Source organism: Ammospiza caudacuta, chromosome 1 (assembly GCF_027887145.1).
Source record: "Ammospiza caudacuta isolate bAmmCau1 chromosome 1, bAmmCau1.pri, whole genome shotgun sequence".
NCBI lineage: Eukaryota > Metazoa > Chordata > Aves > Passeriformes > Passerellidae > Ammospiza > Ammospiza caudacuta.
The window spans coordinates 55,687,393-55,707,564 of NC_080593.1; the positions used below are offsets into that span (position 1 = coordinate 55,687,393).

The 20,172-nt window shown below is 38.8% G+C and overlaps 1 protein-coding gene across 1 annotated transcript in view; it reads left to right on the forward strand.

The window, feature by feature from the left end:
• The window catches only part of ITGA9 (integrin subunit alpha 9), a 212,176-nt gene extending 204,843 nt beyond the window's left edge, over window positions 1-7,333 (forward strand). Inside the window, exon 28 of the mRNA XM_058803423.1 lies at window positions 4,702-7,333. Within this exon, the coding sequence (XP_058659406.1) occupies window positions 4,702-4,800 (99 nt within the window). The 3' untranslated portion in view covers window positions 4,801-7,333. The remainder of the gene's footprint in view (window positions 1-4,701) is intronic.
• Window positions 7,334-20,172: the final 12,839 nt, after the last annotated feature.

A 20,172-nucleotide genomic window follows, 5' to 3' on the forward strand; every position in this document is an offset into this window, starting at 1 on the left:
ATTCTTTAATTGGGAGAAAGAACATCCTCTTGAAACTGATGGCTTGCCAGAATCATCCAGGGCTATGCAAACCCAAGTGCAAAGTGTTTTTACCTGCCTTCCTGATGACAGTAAAATGAGATGCATTTAGACATGCATTATGAGATGCATAATAAATAGTGATCAATCTCTACAGGGTTAAATACTCCATGCTTCTAATCTCAGCAACACTGCTTTGCAGATGTTGGGAGTGTTGTTCCTCTGCCGACTGGTGGCATGTTAATGGGGTGTAGTTCCTGGCCCTGCTTTGACCCATGATTAGCTGCATATTTTTCTAGCTGTGGTACTATTTATGTGAAGAGAGAAGTACCCAAGTAGCACACACCAAAAAAAGATGAGAAGTGTAAGTCGATTGTGAATGCCTTGGGACATACACCTAGATTAGCAATGTGGCAGTAAAAGATTAATTATGTAAATGCAGAGTGTTCATCAGGTATGACTGGGCGCTGCTTATAGATAAAGAAATTGTGTACGAAAGGAAAGACAGCTTGTGACTAAGGCACTAAACCTAAAGTATGTTGTCAAAGCTTTGTTCCCTGGGAGATTTCTTCAGTGGTTCTTATGTTTTATTTCTTACCCCTTTGTTAGTACTTACTTTTCTGTCTTTTCTTTTTACATGTTGGCTTTTCTTTTTACTTGTTGGCATGTTGTGGTCGGTAACCTTGTCAATAGAATAATATTGTTAAAAAATCAGTACTTCTTGTGTGCAGTTTAAGACACAGAGTATGCACTAGAGAAGCTTAATGAAAAACTAAGAAGTGGCAAAACCTTCTGATACAGTTTTGAATTCTGTTTGAGTATCGTTGTTCACAAACCTCTATTCCTAACTCAGTTATAGTTGAAGCACTACTGTAATTAAGACACAATGTTGTTTTTACAGCAGTGTGTGACTGTTACAATTTTTTTCTTATTTCCTAACTACTTATGTTAATGGGAAAAATATTTTTAGAATGCAGAACATAACCATTGTTCTACAATCCATGTTTCAAGCTATTTCTCCTTTTATTTGATTGGGAGAATAAACCTTGTTGGGCATGATAAAAACACTTTAGAAATTTACCTAACAGTGAATAAAATAAAAGCAATTATTGCTTGCCCTCTGATCAGTTTTGTTTTTTCCCAACTGCAAATTAAATTTTATTTTTTAATCTCAACACTCTTCAAACATATTTATAATTCACATCCTAGAGAGATAGCCACAGTCCCATTCTTCAGGTTGTGTTGGGTAAGTGCTTACACTTTTGAAGTTTAGGAAAATATAAGATCTAGTAATTCAGCCTTTGGATATGCAGAAAGTAGCATCCCAACAAGATAATTCTTTATTATGATACTAATTCAAGAGTTTGAAATGATTTTTGATTGAAGTTTTCCGTTTTTGTGGGTGCTTGAAGAATGCTATTCTATATGAGTGTTGTTAGATATGATTTACTTGGGATTGAAGGGATTTTAAATCTGGCATGGCAGTTAAAGGAAGTTGTGTATGCTAAAGACTAAGTACCTGTGTTTGAATAGATGACTTGGCTGTCACACGGCAAGAAATAACTTCACAATAATGGGTGTAATTTCCCATCTCAGACGAACAATTTTTGTATTGCTTTATTATTCAATATTGCCAGAAACATGCTTTCTTCTCAACATATACTGTAAGATTGTGCTACAAAAGGGTATATGGGCTGGAATAACTAAATTAAAGATGTGTGTAAAAACGTATGTATGGTTTCAGGTTTTGAAGTGACAAAAAATAACCAGTCCTTTCCGGAGGTGCTTCAAGTATTAGAGCTGCTATAAGGTGCTTTAGATTCAAAACCTGAAACCATCCATGGGTTTTACAGACATCCTTTAATTTAGTTATTCTAGCCCATCTATCCTTTTCTCATTTCCTGTGTTGTCTTTAGTGGATGATGCCTCCTCTTCCCTTATAACCCTTCAGCTTTCCACAGCTTTTCATAGTGTCCTAGGGTGGCATTATGATGCTTGTTTGTCCAGTTGGGTGTTCTGTTTATGCTGGATATTATATTCTGTGCCTTCAAGACTGGCTCTGACATTGAAGGAGAGGAGAAGAAGAAGCAGAGTTTCATTATCAGCAGCACTCTCCCCCAGTCTGTGGAACACAGAACTCCACTGTTGTTGTCTGGGCATGCATGGGGCAGAACAGAGCACTCCTTTTGCTTTTTAGTTAGTTTAGCTAGCTGAGGCAGTCCAAGTTTTCCCTGGACTGTTTTTCTTTCCCTTTTCTTGGAATCGTTCAAACCTGCTCCAGACTGAGATCCGGGAAAACACCAAGAGCTTGCACTTTTTGGCCTGCCGGGGCCTGCTCTGGGCAGAAGCCTTTCCCAGCTCTGGAGGAACTGATAACAGAGCGACCACCCACTAGAGAGACTTTCTGAATTTGTCATCTCTTCAGAGTAGTGAATTAGTTTTGTCATCTGGTATTGATCATTTCTTGTGCTGGGGAGTGCTTTGCTTGTTAAATAAACAGGTTTTCTTCCACTTCTCTCCAAGTAAATTCTTCCTGAACTGGTTGGGGGGAGGGGCTGTGTGAGCCTGCTTTCTGGGGGGGGCCTTTTGGAGGTTTTCTCCCAGATTTGCCCTAAACCAGGACACACGGTCTCTCTTTGCCTCCTGTAAAAGCAGTCTCCTGTTGCTCTGCTTCTCATGAGTGCCTTCCCCAGGCAGAGGTTTCTGCCGAACCGGCTGGGGGCAGGGGCCGATTGGATCTGCTTTCCTACCAGAGCCCCTCTGGGGATTCTCTCCCAAATTTGCTCTGAACCAGGACAGTGCCACAACCACATGAACAGATCAAGCAACATTGTAGCCAGGTGGCTCTGTACCTAATGCAACAAAGGCTTAGATGAAGTTTGTTTCCAGCCTGCTCTGTTCAAATCTTTTTGCAGATCTGTTGTTATCATAACTTTTGTGACCCACTTGGCACCAAATTAGGCTGTCATGCTTTAGGAATTGTATTCTTGAATTTAGTGTTCCCACTGAAACACTCTGAACTCCTCTTAGGTGGGATGGAGAGGAGAATTGGAGGTACAAAATGTGAAGGTCATAGGTTGTGGTAAGAACAATTTACTGGAAACAGCAATGAGATAAGAAAACAAATAGTAACAGCAACAATATTAATAACAAAAGAGTTGAAAAGAGTGATTCACATGCAAAATGCTACTGAGCCCCACTCAACTGCAGCCACATAACCTGGAGTGCTGCCTCTGGCTCAGAGCCAGCATTACCCCACTGTTACCCCCACTTAGTTTTCTTGACCAGAAGGAACCCCTTCCCCTGGAAGAGATTCCCTGCCATCCCTCAAATGACATGAGATCATGTAGAATAATCACCAGGTGCTAGCTAGTAGAACCCCTCTGGCTACTGCAGAAATTATCCCTGTTTGGCTGGAACTATGACAGTAAGTATGTATGTAATGTATATCTATGCATGTATGTAATCTAATCTCTAGATTAATAGCATGTTCCATTTTACTGAAAGAGAGGGGCTTGTTGGACTGGGCTACAGCTTCTGTCCTTTGCACAGAAGGCAAGAGGCAGAGGTATAGCTGATGATAGGACGGTGTGTGCATAATCTCATGCTGCTGTGAATTCAGGGTATAATTCAAGGCACAGGCAAGGACTTAGACTTTAGGAAGATGTGTTGGAGCAGCCCCCTTGACAGATTGAATATACTGCCTTTTAGACCCCTGTGAATTAAAATACACTTGAAGAAAATGAAAGCTTTTGAAAACTGAAACTAAGAAGTGCAATTTAGTCGAATTTTAGTAATGATAAAACAACACAAAATATTCTTACACACAGGCAATTTGGGGATAAAAGGTGGCAATAACTGAATAACTGGTTGATAAAAGAAGACTAAAACATGATGTTTTACACAGCAGGATTAAGAAAACAGGTTTAGAGTGGTGGGAATTACATAAATGTTTAATTATGTTGAACAGAATATTTATTCAGTGAGCTCAGCAGTTTTAAGTTTGAGGAGTTGTCCTTGAATGCTTATCAAAGTCTGTTATTAAAATAATGTTTGTTTATCTGAGACACTTTAAGAAACAGAGATATGAGACTTTTTATCCAAACTGAGATGAAAACCAGTTGCATTTCTTTAAGTACAAGGGTTTAGGAAACAAGAAGATATGCAAAAGTGACTATCACTGAGTTTAGTTGGAACTGAGAAATGGGAGGTGGGTGACTGCACTGTATTCCTCTGGTCCCTCTTGTTTTGTGGGGTTGTAGATACTGAGTTCATAAAATTCTGTCAGCATTTACTTAAAACTCAAGAGTTAGCCTGGTTTTAGGTTCAGCTGCACATTTAGCATTGGTCTCTATTTTAAACTAATAAACCTGTATCTGCTGGTATTTATTAGAAATACCTAATGTTCTTTTTTCTTTTAGCTCATACTTCCTATAAGAAGATTCCTACCTCAGAGTAGTTCACTTATAAGGAACAGAGTTCTTGTGAAGATATGGGACCCAGTCTGATCTAATTTATATTGATGTAAATAAGGAACTAAGATTTTAGATTGGCACTTGGAGGAATTAAATGCTAATTCCTTGGCTAGTTCTTTCTGCATAATGTTATCTGTCATCACACCGACCAAGAAGTATCAATTTAATGATTCAATAACTTACCATTGTCATCTCTTCTGATTTTCAGATGGGCTTCTTCCGACGGAGGTACAAAGAAATTATCGAGGCTGAAAAGAGCAGAAAGGAGAATGAAGATAGTTTGAACTGGGTCCAGAAAAATCAGTAAACTGCCCATGAAAACAAAACTGCCCAGTCATGTGACATGCACTTGCTAGTCTATAGGTCCTGCTCTCGTATCTTCCATATGTGGAAGAAGGAATCTTCTCCAGATTTTTTGGAGATCCCATTGATGCTGTGTCTTTATTACTCCAAAAAGCTAGGGAACATATCCTGAGGCAACCACTGCAGCCATGTCAGGTGACTGGAGCAATTCACACTTCATTTAAGAGTTGGACTTTGAACTTTGGTAACCAAGCTGCAGTGCAGAGCAATATTTATGAATCCAACTATGTAGTATGCCCTCAGGGGAAGACTTTAACCTAAGAATATTTTTTATAAATACAAGCTTTTTATATTGAGTATGTCTTTGTATTTGTATCAATGTTTTATAATTTCTATTGAATAGCTATATAGTTCACTCAAGCACTGATATCTGGCTAAATCTTTGGAAATACATAGGTGTGTATATATAAATATATATATACATATAAAAATTATATTCTACTTTTAAACATCAATGCAAGAGAGAAAAGAGAGATTTGCAGATAAAGGTAGCTGGAATCCTCATATGCTTAATTCACAATGCTTGGTAATATCTTATATAGATAATTTAATACAAATAAGCCAAAATCTTTTTACTGTCTCTTTCTTTAAGTTAAATTTGGGATTTGGTTTATAAGCTACAGAACCTAAAGTATTTCACAGTTGTGATACTCTGTATTTTGAGTCTGTCCTTTACTAGCCAGGATGGGAGAGGATAAAAATACTTCTTCATTGGCATGTAGCAAGATGTAGCTTGCTTTGGCTCTCTGAAGAAGGCAGCACAGAATGTTCTCTTTGGAAAGTTTTCTTTTGCAGTCTCTGTGACTGTACAGTTGAGATACCAGAAGGACATAATTGAGTGAACCACTATGGCATTGACAAATTCCTTTCAATAATTTTTTAAAAAGGTAATTAAGTCATATTAATATTAAGTTTTAAAGCTACTGTTAAAGATTATGATCTGTTGCTATCAAAGCAAGTGATAAATTGCTACATGCTGTGATCATTATCTTTTTCATGTGAGTTACATACTTGAGTCATGAGTTTGTTTATATGATAATTTTAAGAGAGATAAGTAGATGCAAGGATTAAAATGTTTGGATATTTGAGTCTTGAGATTGCCTATTGGGGTGTTCCAAGTACTGAATGTATTTCCTCAAGAATTTAGAAGGACGTTTAGTAAAGATGCAGGTGTTACTGGAGCTCAGCTTGCCACTTTTATTGCTGGTAATTCTTTAACAAACTGGTTTTGAATTAGAAGAAATCCAGTTGTAATTAATTCAAACACGTTTCTTCAAAAAGCTCTTGGAATTCTGAATAGAAATAATGGAACTTTGTAAGACTTGGGTTTAGATTCTACTTGTATTTTACAATTTGTGAATAAGGAGCAAATGTCATGTTGGTATAAAATCCATGTAAAGGAAAGAAGGGCCAGGTAGAAAGCAAAACCAGGACTGAAATTTTGCAGGACGTCTTCTTCCTTAAGAGTGTGGTAAAAGAACAGCTGGAAGCTTGGAAACTTGAATGCAGAGAACATGCAAGAAATCTACTTGAGAACAGGTCTTGCTCTTCCTTGCCATATTCATGATAACTTCAAATTATAAAAATGGACCACATTCATATTCCTGTTTGCTTTTTACCACCACCATCATCAAATGTCGGCTATTACTACAGTATTGACCGATATTTATTAACTATTAGCTATCTGCATGCATTAGGGAGAAAATAGTTTTAAAGTGAATTAAGTGTATTAATTCAACATCTGACAAGAAAAACTCAAAAGTTGCTTGGGTTATCTGAGAAAGAAATTATGCCTGATGTAAACTCCAAGCCTGTAGACCACTTAAGCAATCTTTTCAAGGTGGTGAAGACTTTTGCAAGTGTAACAGTGAAAACAGCCCTTTCTATGCCTAAATACATGAATGATAATGACTCCACATACCAAGTCAGTGATGTGCAGGAAGCCCAGTTTGCTGAAAGCAATAGATATGAAAAAATTTTCTCTGACAATATTTAGTATCAATTTTCTTGAATGTCTTCTGTTTATGGGCACATTTTGGAGTTTTGCACAAGTTTAAAGCATAGTATCCATTTGACATGGAAATATATAATACTGCTTTCACTAAAGAATTAAGGGAGTCACGGAATTAATCCCAAGTCTACCCACTTTCTCGGGTTTCTTGGATATAAATGAAAATAGAATGTAGTTCATTGAATGTGCATTGATTAAACTGGCGTGAAGACTAATTACTTTTGGAGCTTGGTTTGCATGCACAGTAGAATATCTGCACCATCGTTCCTTCTTTTACTTAGAATGTTATTACTTACATATTGTGAAATTGTATATTTCTTTTTGTGAACTTGTGATTGGAAGAATGTGTTCACTCTTACTAATGTCACCTGTATTTAGAAGCTTGTGTTTACCTGTATTCTGATTCACTTGCACTGTTTTGGAAATGTCAGGTTTACAAAAAATACAACTTTTTGGAATAAAAAACGACTGCAAAATTATCCTAATAATATTTTGTCAGTTATTGGCCTTGTCTATCTCAAGTACTTTTTCATTAAGTGGGTGAGACATTTTCACCTGTATATTTGAATTAAGTACTGTATGTGTGTGTTTATCTGTGTGTGGCTGGTAGACATCTTTTATTGTAATTCTATGATTTATAACATCAAACTGTTTGGAGACAAAGAGTACAGCTGACTTGAGTACAGTATTTTAAACCCATGGAAATAAAGTAAAGGTAGTGAGAGTTATTTATATTTCATCAATCTTGCTTTATCAACATGAAATTAAATCCCATGTGATTGTGATACTGACCTATGTTAAGAGTATCAACCTGTGTAACTTGAGTTCTGTTTCAATCTATGAATTTGGATGAAAGTTTAATTTTTTAGCTTTGTGTGCTTTTCCTGGAAAGATTTATAGTCCATAGTGGCTGGAATATAGTGGCTGAATAATATATTTGAAATTATGTTTTCAACTCTATACATTCCCATGCTTACTGGTCACCTGTATAGGGAGCAGAAGCTAGATGTAAGCTTTTACACCTATTACTCTTGAGGTGTTTCAATGTTCTCTAGCCATACTAAAGCAGTCTGTTTCCTCAGTATTAAGACTATTGGCTCTATATCTAAGAACAGGCTAGGCAGAGTTAGGACCTGACCTCTGACCCAGAGCACATTTGTACTGGTGGAAGACCACGGCTTTATATACCACAATGCCAAAGACACTGGAGAGTTCCAAGTAGATGTGGGCTCTGACATGAAGGTAGCACCCTTCAAAGTAAAAAGAAATGTTCTCAGTCAATGCTGGGCAAAAGCTGTAGGAGCAAGCTGCTGCCAAAAGGAATGTAATGCCCAGCTTGCTTTCAGAGATTAGTGGAAGAACTAGTGCTGCAGCAACTAAAATAATAACCAGAGACTTTTGGATGTACTAAAATCTCTTTGTTATCATGTGTGCATGTGTGTGCCCGCATGTAAGCAGGCAGTGTACATGTCCTTCTGGGGCCAGAGGATTGATGAGCTAATGATGCCCTCTGTGGGGCTCACTTCTTGTCTTCTTGATAAGCAGAGAACAGCAGTTTGTACATAGCAGGATTTTGTGTGTTGTGTTACTCCAAACAGCTTTTAAGAACCTCGTAGTACTTCTGTGACAAAGTGGCTTTGTTTTAGAAATCAAACCCACAACCTTCTTTCCAAAGGAAGAACTCGATCAAAATTCAAGAAAAATAAGATGTTTCTTAACAATGGAAAAAACCAGCTCATTTGTTAGCATTCTGCTCAGCCTGGCTCATGTGTCTGGACTGGAGCTGGTCTGACATTTTGGGTCTCTGTGCCTGCCATTGCCTGCTCTTTGAATTGGATGTAATGGAAATTTCTCTGCTAAATCTTTTCCATTTAGTCGTGAAATACCCCTTGAAAAAGATAGGACACTTCCCCCATACTTTTTGGGTCTAGTGGGGTGCATATTGACTTGAGTAGTCCTGGGTAAGATGTCTTGATTTTATTAAAATTCTGAATGCATAATGCACTGGATAATTGAGATCCCAAACGCCTAAGGACGGTGTCATGGGAGTCATTAAGGGAGGAAAGTAGATTTTAGTGTCCTCTGGCCCCAGTTTGCTTACTACCACAATTAAAATACAATAAAGACACAGCTATTTTCTATAGATTCAAATGTACAAATGAATTTAAAGTCATATGACTATTTACTACAGCAAATCCAAAATTTAGTATTTCAAATGGCTGCAAATGGAGATTTTATTTGCAAGTGGTTTTGACAGAAATAAAGAATGAGTGGAGAAATGAGTCTTATTAGTAAAAGAGCAATGAAAGTTAGTTTATCATGTCTTGATCACACTATAATCTCCTGTGAGTATGGGAAAAGAATAATTCACATATTTCTAGTTCATTTCTACTTGCTTTTTAGGTAGCTAGTGCCATTTTAATGCTTGAAATTCTAGATATGCAATGTTTTAGTAAATTAACCTGCAGTTCAACAGCCATAAAGAATCAGAAATTAATGAAGTAGTAACCTTGAGCTGAGATGCTCAAGTAACCTGCTGCAGACATGCATTCAGATATGATGTATTGACTTGCATTAAATTATTCTAGATTTATACCAACACAAGTGAGAAGGGACTCAGATGAGCTCCCCTGAAGCTGAAGGACACACATCATGAGACAAGCTTTGCACTAACCTATGTAAGTGATAATGTACAATAATTTCTGTCCTTTAAGCAGTTTTCCTCTGGACTTCCAGTCTGAGAGCTTTGTTATTCAATCTTAATGATGCTGGTCTGTGCTATAGTGAAAAAGATAAAAGGAATAGTAAGGGAAGTGATTGCTTTATCCAGCAGAGACCACTTCATAGAGATGATGTATTCTGTCCTACATCAGTCTCTCAATGGATATAGAGCACTTGAGAACTGGGCATGATCTACCCCTTACCTTTATCTAACTTAAATGATCAGACTAATTACTAAAATTATTATTTTACTGTGTTGATTTTAGGTGAATGGCACAGAGTAGGAAACTGACAATTAAGTGATAACTTATTACGAGGTCAGAATACTTGCTCAGTATTAAATTAATGAAATCTATATATAGGATTGAATAGAAGATTATATATATGTGGTAAAATACTTTTGTCCATTTTAATTTTCAGGGTGAGGGATGAGAAATCAAATCTCACAGTCTATGAAAGCAGATTTTTTTTTTTGTAAGATTGTCAAATGCCAGAATCAAGGTAGAATGTTGCCCTGTTTCTTAGCTCGAGACTGTATCCCTGGCATGACTTCATCAAAGGGCAGACCTATGTTTCATCTTAGCCAGGTGGCACAGGTTACACCTGGTCTCGTATTCCACTGCCTCCTCAGCTGTGCTTGTCCCACTCTCACTTCCATTCTGCAAACACTGCCAGCTTTTTCCCCTGGCCTTTTTCTGAAGTTTTTCTTCTGCTTTGTAAATGGTATTACCCTTCTCTCTCAATTTGTCTGAATAAGAAGGCTAACTTAAATGTGGTTTTTCCCAACATGCATTTAGTTTGAAATATGTCACTGTTGTTTCAGACCCAAAAAAGATTTATCCTGAAAACCTGACAGTTTCCCCAATTCCATCAGCAGTTCTGAGGCCTGTGGGAGGTTAGGTCAGGAACTGTGGTCTTCTTCTTAGGTTCCTATTAGCCAGGCTGAAGTGTACCTTGTCAAATAACTAAAAAGTGTGAAATCTGAGCGAGGTAGAGAGATGTATAACACTGAAGCTTGTTTTGGAAGTGGACAAATCATCTAAATAAGGACAAGCCTGCCAAAACCAGTACCATTCAAAATTATGTACCCTTTTTTTTTATTATTCTGAAACAGTTAGGGACGTGGACCTGAAAGGTCCTCAGTTTCAGTCTCCTATTTTCATTGGCAACTATTCCATATCTTTCTTTTTATGAACAAAAGTCCAGTAGAATTAGTTAATTTTCTTTTCTTATTATTCTTGCTGAAGATAATTCTAGCATTTTGTTTTGATGGTGCTTTTAATGGTAATTTTCTTCTCAGTTTGTTCTCCTGCCCTCAAGGTCTTTTAATTTAAGGAGTTCCTTTCCTTCCTTCCTGGTCTGAGTTGATCTTTCTTGAATACAGGTGTCCAAACACTACTTCCTGGGTAAGATACTGTTATGAACCAATTTAAACACAGAAGAGCAAAAAATCCCCAAAAATCCTATGTCACTGTGAATAAAATTGATTGAACCAGAAAGGTTCAAAATATACCCCAGAATTTGATTAAAACCAAACAAAGTAAGTTGTTGGTGCCAAAACATTGATGTTTTTTCAATAGTAAAAGAGGTAGAGAATAGAAAGAAGGGAAAGAAGGAAGAAAGAAAAAGAAAGAAAAGAAAAAGAAAGAAAAGAAAAAGAAAAGAAAAGAAAAGAAGAAAGAAAGAAAGAAAGAAAGAAAGAAAGAAAGAAAGAAAGAAAGAAAGAAAGAAAGAAAGAAAGAAAGAAAGAAAGAAAGAAAGAAAGAAAGAAAGAAAGAAAGAAAGAAAGAAAGAAAGAAAGAAAGAAAGAAAGAAAGAAAGAAAGAAAGAAAGAAAGAAAGAAAGAAAGAGAAAGAAAGAAAGAAAGAAAGAAAGAAAGAAAGAAAGAAAGAAAGAAAGAAAGAAAGAAAGAAAGAAAGAAAGAAAGAAAGAAAGAAAGAAAGAAAGAAAGAAAGAAAGAAAGAAAGAAAGAAAGAAAGAAAGAAGAAAGAAAGAAAAGAAAGAAAGAAAGAAAGAAGAAAGAGAGAGAGGTAGGGTGGAGTGGGGGGGAGAACAGGGGGAGTGACAGGGATTAGGTAGAAACATATCACACCCTCCCAAGGGTCCAATGACATCTCATGGCTTCCCTCCATCTGGTCTTGGTGGTGAGGGTCTCCCACCACCCTGCAAAATGTATAGAATCCAGTGGATTAATACATTTGGGCTACATGGAAATGCCCAGGTGTCTCTCCTGAGGGGGCGAGGTTTGACACTCTTCCTTGCAACACTGCATCTGTTGCATCACGTTGTGGTGCTCTGGTGCAGGGTCTGGGGACCCCTCTGAGGGGGGCCTTTGATGGGCCATGACACCCCCTCTGCTGTCCCTCCCATGAATGTGGCCCTGCCCATGGTGAAGGGGCCCCTGCAGCTGCTCTCCTCTGCATAGTAGGGGATGGACATTGTCATGTGTGACAGTGTTCACAGGGGTTTTCGGATTGGGGAAGAGACGAGGATCTGACTCCATGTTTCAGAAGGCTTGATTTATTATTTTATTATATATATTACATTAAAACTATATTAAAAGAATAGAAGAAAAGGTTTCATCAGAAGGCTAGCTAAGAATAGAATAGGAAAGAATTATAACAAAAGTTTTTGGCTTGGGCTCTCTGTCCGAGCCAGCTGGGCTGTGATTGGCCATTAATTACAAACATCCAACATGGGCCAATCACAGATCAACCTGTTGCATTCCACAGCAGCAGATAATCAATGTTTACATTTTGTTCCTGAGGCCTCTCAGCTTCTCAGGAGGAAAAATCCTAAGGAAAGGATTTTTCATAAAAGTTGTCTGCGACAGTCATGGTTTTACACTGGCCCAATGCCAGGCACCCACAAGAGGCACTTGCTCACCATCCTCTGCCACAGCTGGGCAGAGGAGAGGAAAAGGAAAAAAGAAAAGGAAAAAAAAAAATATGAAGGATTCATGAGTTGAGATAAGGACCAGGAGAAAAACACTTCAAGGGCAAAACAAGATCAGCTTAGGGTTGCAAAGTGAATTTATTACTAACAAAATCAGAGAAGGATAATGACAAGTAAAATAAGCCCTTAAAACACCTTTTCCACCAGCCCCTTCCTCCTTCCCATTGACAGCTGCTTCACCATGGCCTGCAGAGGAATCTCAGCTCTGGCGCCTGCAACACCTCCTTCTTCACCAACTTTGGTGTCACCGTGTTGTTTCCCTCACGTGTTCTCACTTCTTCCTCTTCTCTGGCTGGAATTAACACTGTCCTCACTTTTTTCTGATTTTCTTCTTAAATATGTCATCACAGAGCCTCTCTCATTGGCCCAGTTTTGGCCAGTCGCATGTCCATCAGAACCATTAGGGATTGGTTCTGCTGGACATGGTGGAAGCTTTCAGCAGCTTCTCACAAGAGCCACCTCTGTGCCCCCCCGATAGCAAAAACCAGGCTGTGCAAAACCAATATATTGTCATACCGCCTCGCCACCGAGTAGGCTGTGTGCGCAGGTGTGCACAAGAAACTCAGAGAGGAACACAGCTCAGACAGCTGTCCTCGACTGAACAAAGGGATATCCCAGACAATATGGCTTCATGCTCAGTATATAAAGTGAGGGAAGGAAGGAGGAAGGGAAAGATATCTGGAGTTACAGCATTTGTCTTCCCAAGGCACCATCATGTATGATGGAACCCTGGACATGGCTGAACACCTCTCCACCCATGAGAAGTGGTGAATAAATTCCTTGTATTTACTCTTCTTTTACATCCAACTCTTGCTTTACCTACTAAAGTGTCTTTTCCTCAACCCAGCAGTTTTTTCTCTTTTATTCTTCCGATTCTCTCCCCTGTTCCACCAGGGAGGGGGTGAGCAAGTAACTTCATGGGTCTTGGTTACTGGTTGGAATTAAAACGACTGTCAGTGGTCATCTCTTCTAGACTGAATAATAGAACATAACAGAATAAGAAAGACCAATCTTGTGGGGTTTTTTGTTTGAGTGGTCTTTTTAAATATTGAACTTTTGCATTTGGAGTGTGAATTATTTCAATAGTTCTTTCATGAAAGACTGCTTCTGAGGAAAGTCATTATTTCAGACTAAATATATAGTATCCTCAGTATCAAATATCCCAAGCTTCCAATATCAACCACTCCAAACATCCAATTTCTCAATAATGTTTTTGAGCCATCTCAAACCTCACCAAAATGATACCTAACATTCTGATTGTTTCCATTATTCAAAGATTTCCCTTCCTCTGGCACAGATCTTTACAGACTGTTTTACTGTCTAGCATTTTTCCATCATATAGTTGATAACAGATACCTTACCTCTGCCTCCCCAAACATATGTTACTGCAGCAAAACATTGCAGGTTTTTCCCAGAGGAAAACTGTCCTTCAGATGCCAATCAACAGTATTAATAACAACAACAAAATGAATTCTGCTTTTCTTGGCTCATCCTAAAAGGCTAAAGACTGGTCAGAAACATGACTGAAAGTTAAAGATGTCCTCCTAAAGAATATTGGAGAGCCACAATCCAAAATAGCAGATGACAGATCCATCTTCTATGTCTTTGTGTTGCGGCAATTATATAAACTGATGTGCTAATAAATGTTTAAGCCATATTCTTTTTTTCTGTCTCTCTTTTCTGCTAAGATGAAAAACTTTCAGTTGTGGCAGAATAAAAGCTCTGGAGGACCAGCTCTCCTGCTTGGGGGGTCAGTAGGCACTCAAAGCAACACCAGCGTTGTCATGAGTGTTGCCATGGCAAGTATTTGCATATGGAAAGAAGTGCTTTGGGAATGTGAAGTTGGATCCTAATTTTACCTGGGAGCAAAAATTTTAGTGGTAATGTGGGCATGAATGGGATGTTTAGCAGAATCAGTCATAGTCCTTGAGCCTGATGGATATATTTAAGAAGAGAAGTTATTGCTAAAGTCAAAATCCATTTAGTGCTGAAAGTTTTTTACCGGGGACTAGACAGGCATAAAAATTCATTTCATGTAGACCATCAGCATTTTTAAGATTAAATTAACTCCTGGATAATTTGAAATATGTATTTTTAAAGCTGAATAACACCTCACTTCCTCCTGAGCTATTGTTATGTATTTTCGATGTTAGCCTGGTGCACAGATGTTCTAAGTTGTGTGAAATAAGAGGAAGACCCAGTTGTGTGAAATAAGATAAATGCTCCAAAGCTTATGTAGGGTTAGAAGATCCTACAGGATTTTGATATTTATACTCATAGATACTAAATTATCTCAATGATATAAAAAAATCTGTCAGCACTTGAAAACTCTGTGGTCAACCCAAAGTGTGTGAAAGAGAATGAAACACAAAACTTTGGTTTTAGCAAAAGTGATATTGGACCTAAAATGTGAAAGCAAGTTGTTCTAGTATGAAGCAGCATTCTCTTTGTCATTCTGTTCTAAACACACTCTGAATGATAGCTAGACTTCTGGAGCAGCATGCATGTTGATATTAGACAAATTTTCATTGCAATTTATATTTACTAGTTGGACCTAAATTACTAAAAACTCAACTGCTAACTTTGTCAAACAAAGCATTCCTGCCCTGATCAAGCACTCATATGATATAATAGTCTTAAATACTTTAGGCTGGGTTAAGAAAATATGGGTCATATCCTCTGAGTACTCTCCTCATTTGTCCTGAAATTGAATCACTAACATATTCAAAGACACCTTGAATAATTAGGAAAATCTCCTTAAATTGATTATGTCTCATGATGCCTACAAAAATACCAGAGCAGCATCCTCCTGATGGTCTATTGCAATGCCAAGTGCCTTACTATTTCATGCCATTCTTCTTCTCTGTACCGTTTGTTTTATTGACCTGGTGCCTTGGACTATAGATACTGCAGAAGTGGCAGAGCACAGAACATTTTTTTCCTATATTTGGCATGCCCTTAGTACAGTCTATTACTTCAAAGACTAGATTATGGATGCAACAAATCTCACTACTTGAAACCTGGACAGATCTTGAAACCTAGACAGAAAAAAAAAAAACCCAAAACATTAAAACTGTAAATACATTTGGTTGATAAAAACCCATTCTTTTTCATTTAGGTGGTTTCATTTCTTTATGGCAAGCACTTGCAGCACAGGGCTGAAGGAATTGGAACAGCTGCATGAATGTAAATCTGAGGAAGTTTAAGCACACTGTCTATAAAGCTGATGTCATTCTTGAGCATTCCGGCAGTGATCAATTCATTATCATTGTGTACAGCCTGCCTAAGAAAACCTACAAGTTATTGAAGACAAGAGGACTATAAAATTAGAGATCAGACCAACTCTAATATTCACTAATGGATGTGACCAGTAGCCTTCAGCCAACTGTACTGAAAGAGAACCTGGTAACACTTTTTAATAAAGTACATTAGGGATTGAGGATTTTATTTTTTTAATTTATTGTATTGATTCTTTTTTTATTAGGAGCTAAAGTAGCTGAGGAAAGAAAGGATTTAGAAAAGATATTGGAAGTGAAAATGAATGAAGGTTGCCCACTAGTTTGCCTTAAATATTCCTTTCATAGGTTTCTGCAATATTCAGCAACAAAAAAGAAATTCTGAGCAAATATTTTTCTCCCCACAAAACTTAATTTGTTTACTTTACAGTCCAGTGCTAGCACTGATAAGCATGCCAAATGTAATATTGGAGATAAAACTGACACCATGTAAACTCAAGAAAGCACTAAATTCTTGTGTACACTTTTGTATTAGTGAGATCTTGAACAATAAGTAGGAAAAACACCATTTCTGTTGTCTTGAGTGTTTTATTGTTAAAAAGCTGAGATAACATCCTAACAGAAATCATGATTTTTACAGTCTTTGAGAGGCAAGCAACCTCTTCACAACAGCTATAAAGACATAAATGGTTTGAAATATACCTTGATGTCTAAGCAGTGGTCCAATTTCCCTATTAAGAGCTAGTCTCACATTAAGAAACTTATTCTGTTTAATTTTTATTGTAATTGCAGAAATGACATTAAAATAAAAACTTTTTCAGCTTTGATGTTTTCATTACTCTACCTAAATTCCTTTTATGCTATTAGCTCTCCACAGCTGCTCCCAGGATTGGTTTGGCCCTTTTTAGTTCTTTTAGAAATCACTTTATTATGTCAAAGTATAACAGGCTTCATAATATAAAGTAGCACAGCCACAGCACTGGAAGTTACATGCAAATGTCTAGACAGGATTTCTTCACTGGCATCCACTGGGATTTTGTGTTAGTTATGTGTTTTAGGCATTTCTTGCCTTTGTGTGGACCTCAAAAAGCCCATTAAGAGAAACCCAGGAATATTGAAAAGCTTTCCTTTTACAGAATTTTCTGAAGCTTTAAACAGAAGTTTGTGTTACTCATGCCAGATGTCTGTGTGATTCTATGCTACCACATAATATTTTGCATCTTCCCCATAGCAGTTCTGTGCAAGTGCTCCACACAGAGAAGAGGGATCCACTGTACCCTCCTCATCTGCAGCTTGCCCAGGAATGTTGCCATGGGATCATTAGTGCAGAAAGCATTGGCCATGCTGGCACGTAAAGACCAGGGTAATGGGTTGAAATGGCCTAAAGTTGAAATGGCTTTAAAGCAAAAGAGGCTAGATTTAGATTAGTGTCTTGGTTTGAGCCAAATTGTGAGGAGGCATCCTGAAATGAATATGTCCTCAGGTTAGAAAAAGAATCTCTGGAGGAAGGTGAAAAAAACCCGGTTAATTTAACAAGCAGAGTGATCACAAGCATGGAAAGAGGCAAGGGAGGCTAGGCGAGGCGAGGCAAGGTGAGGCAAAAGGTGAGGCAAGGCAAGGCAAGGCATGGCACGGCACGGCAAAAGTAAAGGAAAGGGAAAGGGAAAGGGAAAGGGAAAGGGAAAGGGAAAGGGAAAGGGAAAGGGAAAGGGAAAGGGAAAGGGAAAGGGAAAGGGAAAGGGAAAGGGAAAGGGAAAGGGAAAGGGAAAGGGAAAGGGAAAGGGAAAGGGAAAGGGAAAGGGAAAGGGAAAGGGAAAGGGAAAGGGAAAGGGAAAGGGAAAGGGAAAGGGAAAGGGAAAGGGAAAGGGAAAGGGAAAGGGAAAGGGAAAGGGAAAGGGAAAGGGAAAGGGAAAGGGAAAGGGAAAGGGAAAGGGAAAGGGAAAGGGAAAGGGAAAGGGAAAGGGAAAGGGAAAGGGAAAGGGAAAGGGAAAGGGAAAGGGAAAGGGAAAGGGAAAGGGAAAGGGAAAGGGAAAGGGAAAGGGAAAGGGAAAGGGAAAGGGAAAGGGAAAGGGAAAGGGAAAGGGAAAGGGAAAGGGAAAGGGAAAGGGAAAGGGAAAGGGAAAGGGAAAGGGAAAGGGAAAGGGAAGGGAAGGGAAGGGAAGGGAAGGGAAGGGAAGGGAAGGGAAGGGAAGGGAAGGGAAGGGAAGGGAAGGGAAGGGAAGGGAAGGGAAGGGAAGGGAAAGAAAGGAAAGGAAAGGAAAGGAAAGGAAAGGAAAGGAAAGGAAAGGAAAGGAAAGGAAAGGAAAGGAAAGGAAAGGAAAGGAAAGGAAAGGAAAGGAAAGGAAAGGAAAGGGATGATGTTAAATAATAAAACCTCTCACTGCAGAGATGAGCTGGTAGATTCAGAGTCCTTTCTGTAAGGTTCCCTCTGGGATCCAGAGCTGGCCTCTGGGCTGTGGCATGGCAGGGCCCCCAGCAGTGTTCTGGTGTTTTAGACCAGTGAAAAGCTGGGCAGTTCCAAGAGAAGAAGAAGAAGCAGCCATGGTCCCAGGAAAAACATCTTGCCTCAGCTAACTAAAAAAATAAAAACCAAAAAAAAAACTTGCTAAAAAACAAAGAAAAATCTCTGTCTCTCTCTGGAGAACAAGAGAGCCAAGAGCCACAGGGAAAAAAAACCTGAACAAATGTCCCGGGTTGGCTTCATCACTTCCCTAAATGTTAAGCAAAACCAAGACAGCCAGTTATCTGTGTTTTGAACATAGGTGCTGAAAGAATTCCACCACCTTCCCCTCCACTCCCCTTCAATCTTAAAGCTACAAGACTCATGTCTGGGCTTAGAGCAGCTGATAGGGGATACAGAACCATACAGACCCCCCTGGATAATTAGCTATTAGGAAGAATAAGAGGGTGGTGAGCCACTGGAACAGGATATTCAGAGAAGTTGTGGATGGCCCATCGCTGGAAGTGTTCGAGGGCAGGTTGGATGGGGCTCTGAGCCACCTGGTCTAGTGAAAGGTGTCCCTGGTCGTAGTGGAGAGGTTGGAACTAGATGACCTCAAAGGTCATTCTATCATTCTTTGAAATCTGAGTTGGTCTCATTGCTTCACAATATGGTCTTTCTAAAGATAGGCCTGGAAAATAGATTTTGGGACTATGAAGCTCAGACAGATACCCAGGGGATGATGGTATCTGTGGAGTACCTAAGCTGAAGAAAGACACTTTAGTTCACTGGGGAGTTGAAGGCTACGTAGCTGAAGGAGGGCAGTGAGTGAGATGTACCTAAGGGCTGAGGTGAGAAAGAAAGAAGATGGTAAAGCTCAGCATTAGTTGAGGCCTGTTTAGCCAACAACTTGAATTGTTTTATTTTTAAAAGAAGTGCTAGGCATAAAACTTTTCTGAGACAACTAAGACATCCTTCTTAAGGCTGAATGAATACTGCCTGTGATAGATGAATGTCACAATTAAAAGGCAAATATCCTGTATATATGTTTAGAGAAGTTTTAAAGACTTATGTTTTACCCCCCCTTATGTTGTTATCAGGGGATGGCCTGGGTTTGGGACATTGGGAAGGACTAAAGGGGTAAAAGGCAAAACCTCCATTGTGTGGATGAGAACATGCCGGGAAAAATCCTCTGCTCCAGGTGCCATACTATTTTCTCTATTCAATCTTCTGTTGTATTTTTAACAAGGTTTTAATAAACTTCTGAAATTTTTTGGAAGTGAATATAATTTCTCACAAATGGGGGCTCTGGCCAGGATTTACACCTTGCCCCTGTGGTACTAGGAGAAAAAGGCTCACCCTGACACATATTTGACAGAATCTATCAGACACTCCCAGAGCTACCAGCGGTCACAGATTGAAAGCCCAAAGACACCAGGAGACTGGATAAAGACAAGAGGGAAGGGGGGGTGAGTACCATCCTCATAACTATTTTTTGGCCAGATCATATTTCTGTAATTCCAATATATGTACAAGAGCTTCACATCAGTAATATATATGGACCTGTCCTGGTCCACTGAAGCTTCAGGATAATGGACGGTTGGAAGCAGGGTGGTACATGTCAGTGAGAAAGGCAGGGGGTCCTTGTCAAGCAGAGTGGAAATTTTCCAAGGTGGAAATCCATTTCAGATTTAGGTGAAATGTGCTGTTTTGAATTATTAAGTCTGTAGCTTTCTTGCATAGACAGAATATGTTGTTTAGTCTGAGCTCAAGACTGCCTGTTCTTGCAAAAAACCAGTGATTGCAGAACTGCCTCAGCCAAGGGAAAAGAATGCAAAGGGGATAAGAGGGGTCCCTTGAACTTTGAAACAGATGAAAATCAAAGCTGAGGCTGCACTGAGGCTGCGGGAGACAGGGCAGAATGACCCAGGAGTTCTTCCTGTACTTTCTGAT